The 12,150-nt window shown below is 27.1% G+C and overlaps 1 protein-coding gene across 1 annotated transcript; it reads right to left on the reverse strand.

Annotated features, from left to right (window-relative positions):
- Window positions 1-2,275: 2,275 nt before the first annotated feature.
- LOC109819084 (dof zinc finger protein DOF5.7) lies at window positions 2,276-4,657 on the reverse strand. The gene has a single exon (XM_020384672.3). The coding sequence runs from the start codon at window positions 4,297-4,299 to the stop codon at window positions 3,247-3,249; it is 1,053 nt and encodes a 350-aa protein (XP_020240261.1). The 5' UTR covers window positions 4,300-4,657; the 3' UTR covers window positions 2,276-3,246.
- Window positions 4,658-12,150: the final 7,493 nt, after the last annotated feature.

Below are 12,150 nucleotides of genomic sequence, written 5' to 3' on the forward strand. Positions count from 1 at the left end.
AAAAATTACCTATACATGCAGATTTACATTACTGTGATATATGGGTAATAGAGTGAAAATAAGTTAGTGAGAATAAGTTTATTTGTTTGATCGGTATGAAATAGAGAGAGAATAAATTAAAAAAGAATAGTTCTCACCTCAATTTTTTTTTTCTTCTGACATGCTTGACAAAATTGGAATAGACGAGAATTTCTTCTTGTGTAGTATTTGAAGAGCAGTTTTCGAAACTGCCTTTGTCTCATATAGGTATGGGAATAATAAGTTATGTTATGTAGATTTTGAATATATAGATTAATTGTGTTTTATAAAATTAATTTAAATTTGATCTATTATTTATATAAACTTATTTTTAAGGTTTGTCTTGACTTTTCAAAAAGTTTGTTATGATTTGTAACTTATTTCGTATTAATGACATTAAATAGGTTAATAATTTTAATTTTATATAAATTAATAATTTTATTTTTAAATATATGTATGTTTTTTTTTAAAAAAATATTATAAAATAGTAATTTATTTTATTATTATTAAAATTTAGAGTTTAAAATAAAAATAAATGATTAATTGAGGGACGTACTTATGAATACTCATGTACACTATTATACATTAACGCATGAACTATAATGAAAGAAAATAATCTTATAAAAAAAGACTTTTTAAATATTCTTTATATATCATTTGAAGTATTAAATAGCTAATCATGAAAATACATGATTGTGCAAGTTTTTATTTTCGATTTCTTGACTTCGTATGAATGAAAAATGTAAAATGTTGAAGTATAGTGAAAATAAAAAAAAAATTTAATAATTTTTATTTTTTGATGTTATAAATTTATTTATTTAATTATATTATTAGTAATGCAATATATATATATATATATATATATATTATTTTTTATTATATCATATAAATAAATTTATGACCTATGAAGCCTAACTAATTTTTTTAATAAACTTAAGTTCAATCTTTTTTAAATAAATAAATTTTTGTAAAAATTTAAATATGGCCTTTTTATTAAATAAATTATTATCATTCTTATCAGCCACTCAAATGCACTACAATAATTGATTACCAATGATGTTTAATTGATTAAAACTGGCAATGTAATTTTATACATTGAGTATGAAAAATTCATATTGATTACATTAGTTTATGTAATTTTTTCCCACCTTTTTAATTTAATTTTAAACAATTCACCTTAAATTAAATTTGTATTTTAATTTTGTCTTTTACATCTGATTTAGCAAATAATTATAATTAAAAATTATGCTAAATTATATATTATAATATTTTATTTTAGAATGGTAAATTAGTATTTTGAGTTATATTATAATTTTTTTTATTCATTCAGATTAAATAACTCTATAATATTATTAATTATTTATTTCTCTTTTTTTTTATAAATTAAGTATACTAATTTTCACTCTATTTTTTTTATCTAATTTTACTCACTTATTTATTTACTCCATTTTTCAGTTATTTATTTCCTTGCAATCAAATGGAACATTAGAGAAAGAGTATATGTACATAACTTTGAAAAATAGTAATTAAACACATGTCTCCAACTCTTATTTGTTGAGGGAAAAGAGTATGCAAACAAAGTGGCCTTTCCTACTGAATCATGTTAAGGAAAGGGAATGTTGCTATATATATATTCACTTGTTTAACCAAGACTATTGATTCATGTTTCAGTTGCTTTAAGAACAAAGTAAGGACTCATTTTCTGTATATGTGGGTGGAGACATGTATATATGTTACATAACTTTGTCTGACATATTTTAACTAATAATTTTACATAACAATTGGGGTATATTTTATTAGCATGCACGCGTAATATATACTAAATTATGATATATGACGGGGTAAAAAAGAATGTCATTATAGTCTTTTAAGTATTTGTGGGGTCTATTTTTGGCGCTCAAATAGTGAAAGTAAGAAATAACGTGACAGAGGGAAGCAAGGAAAAGTAATACATTCCTACTTTGCATTGTTTATTTCCTTTTTCAGTTCAGTGACATGATGCAGAATTGCAACGAGAGTTGATGCTCAGTGGCATTTAGCACGGATTTAAGGGCTCACTCTCCAACAATCATAAAGCTAATAAACATGAACCGAACCCTAAGCATTAGATGTTACATTTTTCTCTCTCTAGCACATTCAAACGTAGATTGACAGTGTTTTCATTAAACTTACTTTTAAACCACCACTTTTTCAGACACCAAATCACACCACACTGGAACTAATTATTGCAAAGAGCCTCAGTAACATCACAAAAATAAGGAAAATTAGTGTACATATATATAGAGAGAAAATGAGAACATGGTTAAAAAGCCTTGATATTGCAGACTAATTAACTAGCAAAAGCTACGTCTAGTCACTGCCAAGTCAGGGTGTTTTATGCGTATATTGCATTGATCAGTAACTGAAGAAGCCTGGGATTCAGTTCTCTGACGATGGAAATTAAAAGTGACACGCAACAGTGTTTATGAGTTGGTTGTTTTGTTATCAAATAAACAAGAAAGAAAACCAAAGATGGTATTGTATCATCGATTAAAATCCCCCTGTTTCAATCAACAACAGTCCAAAACACGTATAGCGGATTCTACAGAAATATCGAGGGAAACCGTAAACTTTCACCGACCTTTTGAAAAAATGTTATGTAAAGACAAAAATCACAGTTCATCAAAATTTGATCAATACCAACTTTAAGTAAATTCATTTAATAACAATTAACTTTAATGTCAGCGCAATTTCTCTTCCGTTAAAGTACATCTGATATGTGAAGTATATTGTAAGCAAGAGAAGCAGTCATTGCCATTGCTGGATAAGATCAATGTAAAGACTGACGCGTATTTTATTTGCAAGAGTATTAAAGTCACAATTATATTGAACTTGAACAACATGGATCCATTTCAATTTGATGAGTATACATATGAACAGTTGAACAAATACAATGAATTTAAAGACAAAAGCCTATGAATATGATCTTAATTCTTAAAATTTTAACTTTATATATATCCTTTCTGTTACATATATATGATGATGATTTGGACATAAACATAAACTAGAAGCTACCTAATTAACATAGGCCTATAAGATTTTTCTTAACCTATAAGGAGTTTTAGACAATTATACATTTGTCATAACTATAATTAACTATTAACTATTAATTATTAACTATTAACTATTAATTATAATTTATTCCTTTTGCCTTCCTTCTCTAGCTACCTCTATCTCTTTGAGTCATATCTAGGGCAAACCATTGAAATTCCCCCAAGCATGAACACCACCCCAGTTGTTGAAGTCATTCTGGTTCCCATTGTTAACGTTTCCACCATTGGCTGAAGCTGTTGCAGGGTTCACTGAGGAAAAGGGGTTATCAAAGAACCATTCGGTGGGTATAAGGGGCACTGTCTCCGAAGCCGCGCCTCCTTTCCCGGAACCGCCACCTGGCAGATTCTGTGGCTTCGAGATTTCGAGGTTCTGGAACAGAATCGGTTGCGGTTTCTGAATGTCAAAACCACCAACGGTTTGCGAATGCGAAACGCCGCTGCCGCCGCCGCCGCCGTAACTCTTTTGGCTGCTGCTGCCGCTGCCGCTGTCCCCACCGAACATCATGGCCGCGAAACGCTGCTGCTGCATCTTCATGTGCATGTCCTGGTTCATGTTGCTCAGTGACTCAATGGAGGAAGCGAGGTTGCCATGAACGGATTGCATCGAACCGGTCACCGGGTCAGGCAGTGCTGGGCTTTGAGACTGGCCCAGGGCCCAGAGGTTGGGACTGGGTGGAGCCAGGCCCATGAGAGGATTCGCGGCGGCCGCAGGAGGAGGGTCCAGTTGGAAGCCAGAAGCGTCTCCAAAGGAGGAAAACTGGCTGAACATGGTGGTGGGTGGAGGAGGAGGGTGGTGGTGATGGTGATGGTGGAGCCTGGAAGGATAGGACAAGCCTCCGACGTGAAACTCAACGGAGGGTGGAACTGAGAGGTTGTGAAATTGAAAGTCCTTGGGCTCATAGGAGAGTCTGGACGAGGATGATGACGATGATGAGGTAGTGGGCTTGGGCTTTTTGTTCTTTCTGCACCCTCCTCCAATTGGGACGTTGCGCAAGGCTCCACCGTTTGTCCAGTACCTTCGGCACGTCTTGCAGAAGTGCCGAGGCTGGGACAAGCTGTAGTTGTTGTAGTAGCAGAATTTGGTGTTGGAGGAGTCGCATCTGGGGCACTTTATCACGGTGTTTCTTGGGCCTTGGCTGGCCTCTTGGGCCTGGGGTGTTGGTGGCATGTCATCGGATGGTGGCGCCATTGAGGAAATAGGCGAAGGAGTGAAACTATCTGAGGGTGTGAAAAGGAAAAGGAAAAGGAAAAGGAAAAAAGGTTGAATGAGTTTGGGTTACTTTCTAAAAAGGGACTAGGAAGGAAGCTAATTGAATAACTTCATGCAGGGTGGAGAACTTGATGATGGGGGCTTGTGATTCTCATCATGGAGGGTGATTGAGAATTGGTGGAAGGTGTTGTTGTGTGTATCAGGTGATGAGGTGATGTCCTTTTAAAGGTGTGATGGGAAGGAACAAAGCCATACGCGTAGACAAATGTACGCTGAATCAAGAGACATGTCACACTAGAAAGAGGATGTCGTGGAGGCAAATGTGAGGGAGAGAGACGAAACCTAAGAAACGTATGTAGAGGATCGGAAACCGTTATCAAGTGTAATGTGAACATGATCAACTACTGTAATACTAACAAAATTAGCTACCTAGCTTTGCATTAAACGCTTAATTCAATAATGGGGGATGTATCTGTATTGGAATATCATAAAATACTTATGGTATAATATTTTTTTTCTTCTTTATTTACTTTCACTCATCTTAACTCGCACCTTGTTTCTTCATTTGCATTGACAAAATTATTCAAGTGTGTTTTAAAAGCAGTATTACACTAATCAAAGTAGTGTTACACTAATAAATGCAGTCAATCAAGTAATAAGTCGCAATTAACAGTAATAACAAGATAATTTAGTGTCTATTAAATATGTTTAAGTCATGGGTAAAAAAAAATTACTCACTTCAGAAAAGTCAAATATGAGTGAAAAATATATTTATACAATTTAAATTTGTATATAAATAAATCTTAATTAACATTATTGTAATTAATATTATCATCTCAAAAATGTTTTTTATTTACTTAGGATTCTATGTCTAATAATTTTTCTATATTCTAAATATCAAATTTTAATGAAAAGTAATATAAAAAGAAAATTGGTTTTAGTTAAAATTAAATAATATTAACTAACTTTCTTAATAAGCACATAAGTTAATTAGTTAAATTTGTTTATAATGAGAGTGCGATTTTAAGATAAATTGTACAATAATTTGTATAATATTATATTTTATATTTTATCTTTCTCCATCATTATTAAATATAATAACTATTTTTATGAATTTTTGTATACGTGAATAATTACTCATAGAATAAAATTAGATTTTAGTCTAAAAGAGTAAATCTTCTCTCTTTTAGGAATCTCATTTTTTTTGAGTAATTTTACATGTCTAATAATTTACACAACAATTTATTATAACATTAATTTTTAAGTCAATCTCTCGCCATTTATAACATTTTAAATTTCTCTCTTTTACTCTCGTTTTATATTTATGTTGTATAAATTCTACAATTTATATCATTTTTATTTAATTTGAACAGAATACAATATTTTCTGGAAAAAAAAAACTCCTACTCAAATAAGATAAAATTACTATGTTTAATAAAAAAAAAATCTTTGAATATTTAATATAATTATATACTTAAAATTTAAACTCGAAGAATGCTAATTAAATTTGTGTCTTGTTGATACTTTCAAAAGAAGAAAAAAAAGTTTGTATGTAATAGTTGATCTACACATTCATTAATTTTTAATATCTCATTTTTGTTAAAATATATTGAATGCAAAATATATTATATATATTATTGTAATTTATATATATTACTATAATTTCGTATTGTCAATTTCATATACAAGAAAATTTTGTTGGAGAAAATATTTATTTTAATAACTTTTTTTTAAGCAATTTTAATATAGAAGTACCATATATATATATATATATATATATATATATATATATATATATATATATATATATATATATATATATATATATATAATAAATTAATTTATATTTCACAACTGCAAGATATTCATTTTGCATAAAAAGAATAAAAGAAGTGAAATCAGGTCACTGCAAGGTGCAAATACTAATAATTTTATTCTGTTTCATGACTAATAATAACGCTTTCTTTTCTCAATTTCAACAACAACAAAAAAAAAAATTCAAAATCTATCAGAGACATCTCTAACAAACTTTTTCATCATATACATGCAAGCCATTGCGTTCTCTTTGAAGTTGCATATACGCGGATTATGAGACTTCTTTTTTTTTGTATAATTGGTAATTTTTTAGCCACAAACATTAAGTTATACATAATTTTAAGTTTAAATTTCGTTATGATTTAAATAATCTTTTCAATTATTAAAAAAATTCATAGAATTATATTTGAAGAATTGACCGACAAATTTATTAAGGAATCAGAATATCTTTCAGAAGGGTTATAAATTTTTCTCATTTAATGCATTTTCTTATCTAACACATATCTTTGTCCCTTTCTATCTTTTCTAGAAGATGAGTCATCATGTAATTATTACCTATACTTCTTTAATAGTTTTTCCTATTATTTTTATTGGCTTCATTAATATTCTCTTTCTCTTTATATTTATATTTCTCTCTCTATACTTATCTATAAGTAAAAATAACTAAATTTACACACATTAAAAAAATTTATTAAATGTATTTATTTTTTATAATTAAGTATAAAATACGCGTTATATTTTTTAAAATATCCTTAACTATATTCTTGATAAATAGCGTTTTCATTCATTATCATAGGAGTATCTTTAAATTAATAATATTAAATAAAATTGATTTGATTAAAATTTATTTATATTTTAGTTCAAAAAATTTAAGTACTTTTTTATATGTAAGTTTATAGTATGGGTTGCAATGAAATCGAACTAACTTAAAAATAATTCAAAACTTGATTCGATAATTAACTCATTAAACTTGATTCATGAACCAAATGTACTAAATTTGAGTTAAAGATTGAATTTGAAAAATAAATGAGTTGAATATGAGTTTTGTATAATCTAAAAAGTTTAGTTTATGATTTGACACGACACATAAATATATAATTTATATAATTAATTTTTATATTTAATTTTAGCTTATTAAAATTTGAAAGAACATTTAAAACTTAGTTATACATCAATAATAATAAAAGAACTAAAAACTGTAGAATTTTATGGTTAAGAATTAGTTTTCTACCATTTTATGTAAGTTGAAGTAGTTTTAATTTATGTAGATTTTAGTTGTACTCATGTTTCTTTAAAGTCATATCTTGTAATCTTGTAAAAGTAATAAAATAAGTTATGTTTTGTCTTTTAAAGAAAAATAAATAATTATTTTATTTAAATTATATTATTAAATTTAAAATTTGAAATGTATAAGATTCAAAAATAAATTGAGTCTTTATTCATTCAAGTTAACGAATTGAATTGAACTACTAGCAAGCTTAAATTGATCCGCGCTTAAGCAAGGTCAGGGATTCGAATCTTGCCTTGTGTATGTAGTTGCGTTAAATCTTCGGGCCAGCTATCCCACCCTTTGAGGTGCCTCCAACGTAGCAGGAGATTAGTCACTGCTATCGGCGGTAGATACTCTAGGGACGAACTAAAAAAAATTGAGTGGAGTTTAAGTTAAAAAAAAAAAAAAGTTCATATCAAATATGAATCAAATTGCAAGTTGAGTCAAATATTATTTAATCAAATTTAATTGAATTCGACTCAACTCAACTCACACTACTAGAATTTCTCTTATTATATGCGATTTTTTCTCTGAATTTTTCATAAAAATTCGTAGGAAACGTTGTTTCTACATATTTTCCTGCGAAATCTTATCCCTAGGTAATACCTTCATGAATAATATATTTATGCAAATTTTAAAATTCGCAAGAAAGTTTTCTACGAAAAAATTTGCAAGAAAGTTTTCTGTGAAATTTTCTGCGAATTTTTTACAAAAAAAAAAATCAAAGAATTTACTATCTGGAGATAATTTTTGTATAATTTCTATTAATAATTCTTCGGCTTCCAAATGCTTACAATGAATTTATTTGAAGTATGTAAATTATAGGTCTAACACTCAACCATACAAAATCAACTTGTAAGGTGAGTGTTGCCCCTAACTTATATATTCTTTAATTGTTTTATTTCTAATCTATGTGAGACTTGAGGTAAATCTTTTAATTCTTAAGCTTATAAATTTTATATATTTTTTATTTTTTCTGCGAATTAAAATTGGCAGGAAAATCTACAAGAAAAGTTATCTGTGAAACTTTTATACCATTTAGTAAACATTACTTGCGAATTTATTTTTACAAGAAAATCTGTAAGAAACAAGATAAATTTCTTACAACATTTTCTACAAATTTTTACCATGAAATTTTTTTTTCTATGATCATTAAAATTGTAGCAAAATTTGCAAAAAAAAAATGTGGATTATTTTTCATAAAAAAATTTGTAAAAAATTACTGTAAATTATTTTTTGCAAACAAATTTTAAAAAAAAATTTGTAAAATTATTATTGTAAGAAAAAAAAAATCATACTAGATATATACACATAATGAGCTAAAATTATAGATAATAAAAAGAGAAATCATATATACACATAAGATATAAAATTATAGATACAATAGGAAGAAATTGTATGAATAATAAAAAGTAAAATATAAGCTACAAGTGACACTAGTCACAGCAAAATAAATAAATAAATAAAGTGAGCAATAGAATAAGATAGCACGGTTGTAGGAGAAGAAAACATAGTGAGTCGTAAACAGAAGTAGTGCCAGCACCTTATCTATTTCTTTTCTTGACACGTCCCTTTAGAAGTAAATATTAAGATTAAGTGCACCTTTCTAACTTACTTTCAAGAGCCCCAAAAGGCTTACACGTGTGATATTTCTCCTACATAATTAATCAACTCATATCACATCATTAACTTTTTAGTTAATTGCAATTGATCGATGTACTATATTTTAATTTTTTAACAACATTTTTTTTATATTTATTAAAATATTATTATATATTAAATAAATAAGTTATTTTATAATATATTTTTAAAAAAAATATTATTATAAATAGAGTAATATTTTTTATTTTAATATTATTCTTTTTAATTATAAATAGATTATTTTACAAAAATTTTTTAGAAATATTTCTATAATTACTTCTGAAATCAAAGTCTCACATCAAATAAAGAAGATATTTCTCTTATTTTTAATTTTACCCATTATTAAAGTTTCATACTAAATAAATGAATAACTTATAATGAATATATATAATTATAAACTTATACTTAAATAAATGACCTTTGATATATAATTAATTATAACTAACTAAAAATATATAATAATATCTAAATTTAAATTAATTATATTTTATAAAATTATTAAAAACTTAGTAACATTATTAAAATATTACAAAAATATTATTTTAATAATATTTAAAAAAATATTACTTAATTGTATAAAATAATTTTTAAAAATTTTTACCAACATAAACTATATATAACATTTAGTACATTTAGTAATACGTTGATAAAGCAAATTAGTAATATTTATACACGACTAAATATTACTAAAAACTCTTTTTGTGGTGTAGTGTGTTTTGTGCGGCAAAAGTACATGCTCCTTTATCAATCCATGATGCATGACCGTATCGCAACCCTTTTATTTGTCACTCAATTGAACAACAGATTCGGCAAAACTAATACGTGTCCTTATAAATTCTTTCTCAGCTACAAGCAGCAAAGGTGATTGGTTGAGGTCATACACTAAAAAGAAAAAATTTCATGTAAATTACACACGCATTATATGAATACATTATTTATTATAAAAAAAATATTTTTATCTAAATTATAAATATAATATATATTGATATATTATTAAAAAATATAAATATAATTTATAATGATATAAAATATATATTATTAAATTTTATTTAAAATAAAAATAAAAACTATATTTTTTTTTTGGACATATTTTATATGTGATTATATATAATATTTTTCATCGTGATAATTCTCAAATATACTTTTACAAGTAGGAAATCATACCTAAAATACAACCAACAAACAAACTTCATTTCATAAGAACAATCCCTAATAATAATAAAAAAGAACTTAAGACATGGCAATTCATGACGAGATGATGAATGCTTTAATTAGTCATGGAAGTTAGTTAATTGCCTAGATAAATGTTAATAAATCATTAAGCATTTCCAAATCTCACAAATTTGGGAGAGTCATAGCAAGTGCCGTGATTTTGAGAGATGGAAAGAATAGGCTTTTATCTCATTTGAATCCAGTGTAGTTGACGTTTGTTTCTATATTTGAGTCTGACAAAGTGGAAGGAAGTACAAGTGTGAAAGGTCTTGCAACAGCAAAAGATACCCAATCTATAACAGGACTTTAACGGTCGTCATCAACCATTTATCTGTCTGTCTTGTTGTAGCTTAGTTGATAGAATATAGTACCTTTCTGGGAACCAGGAGAACCATAATATACATATATTAAGAGAAATAAATATCTATACTTGCATTCAGATCACAATGCATCAGTGGTTCAGCAGCCATGTTATATCATTAGCACCACAGGGTAGGTCTTCGATTTCCGGCTAGCTTAGCTATGCCCGAAAGGGACTTATCAGTATATGACAATATTCAAATAATTAATTTAGATTAAATTAATTTTAAAAATTTATACTGTCACCTATAATTTAATATATTTTTTTTAGTCTTTATATTTGTATATTTTTAATCATTTTAATTTTATCATTAATTTTTTTTATAAATTCAACTTTTTGTATTTGATGTCCCAGGCTGAATATTCAATAAGGCAATTAAGGTCAATGCCTAGATCTTCCAAATTTATAAGGTCTCCAAATTATTTTAATAGTAGTATTATTGATATAAATTAATTTTTAAAAAATTAATAATATTTGAGATAAAGCCCAATATTTTATAAGACACGTATCTTATATTTTTTATATATCATATTTTTTTATTATTAAAATTACTTAAAAGACCACAACCTATTTATTAGTTTTTGTAAATGAAAAGATACTCAACACTCAACAGTCACTACTACTTACTTTTGTTTTTTATAGATGATAGATTTTCAACCTCTTTGTTTCCTCTCTAGTCTATCTCTTTCTCATTCTCTCTTCATTCTCATTCTCAATTCCTTCTTCGCATCTAATTTGAGAGCTTGATTGGGAGCAATATGGTCCCACTATGCCTTTTCTGGGTTGATTCTTACTTTGTAAAATCCTTAAAACTGCTAAGTTAGTATAATTTTAGGTGTTGGTTCAATGACATCAATGCATTTTCTTAGTTATCACCATTAACAATCCATTGTAGTGCACTTCTTGCATGATATTGCATTGTGAATTTGTCATGGGTCATCCCGGAGATCAGTACCACATATTCTTCTTTATTGAAATTGAAACAGGATTTCTTCTTTCTATGATTTCCTGCATGTCTTTGAAAAGCCAGAATCAAACATTTCTAAAACATTGCAAATTAATTATTAATGCATGAGAAAAGATAATTTAATACAGTACTTTTATTTATAAATTACAATTTTTAGATCTCATTTTTTTTTATTGTTTATCATTGTAGGTGCACGCAAAGTGATTGTCACTACGATTTCAGTTTTGGATACTCATAACTGCGATAGTGCATAGCCATAGCTTAAAGAAATTTTCATTCACAGATATAATTTTTCACTTTCCAAGTTTTATTGTTTCATTGTTATCTTCTTTTAATTTTGAAAATTAATTTTCTTGTTATTTTTATTTTAGCCAATCAGTAAAATATGTCAAATAGAAAGTATATATCTGGTTTTGAAAAGTTGAAAAAAGAAAAAGAATTAAAAAATTATAGAAAAAATAGTTTTGCATCTACATTAGAATCCACCAAAGGAATAACTATTGAAATGATACAGAGCCTAAGTTCAATGAAAAACGTAAGATTTATAGGAAAAAACATTTTGAT

Source organism: Cajanus cajan, chromosome 5, assembly GCF_000230855.2.
Source record: "Cajanus cajan strain Asha chromosome 5, NIPB_CcT2T_4, whole genome shotgun sequence".
In the NCBI taxonomy this organism is placed as follows: Eukaryota; Viridiplantae; Streptophyta; class Magnoliopsida; order Fabales; family Fabaceae; genus Cajanus; species Cajanus cajan.

Coding starts and splice junctions, on each gene's coding strand:
- LOC109819084 (XM_020384672.3), bottom strand. CDS start 4,299: ATGGCGCCACCATCCGATGACATGCCACCAACACCCCAGGCCCAAGAG.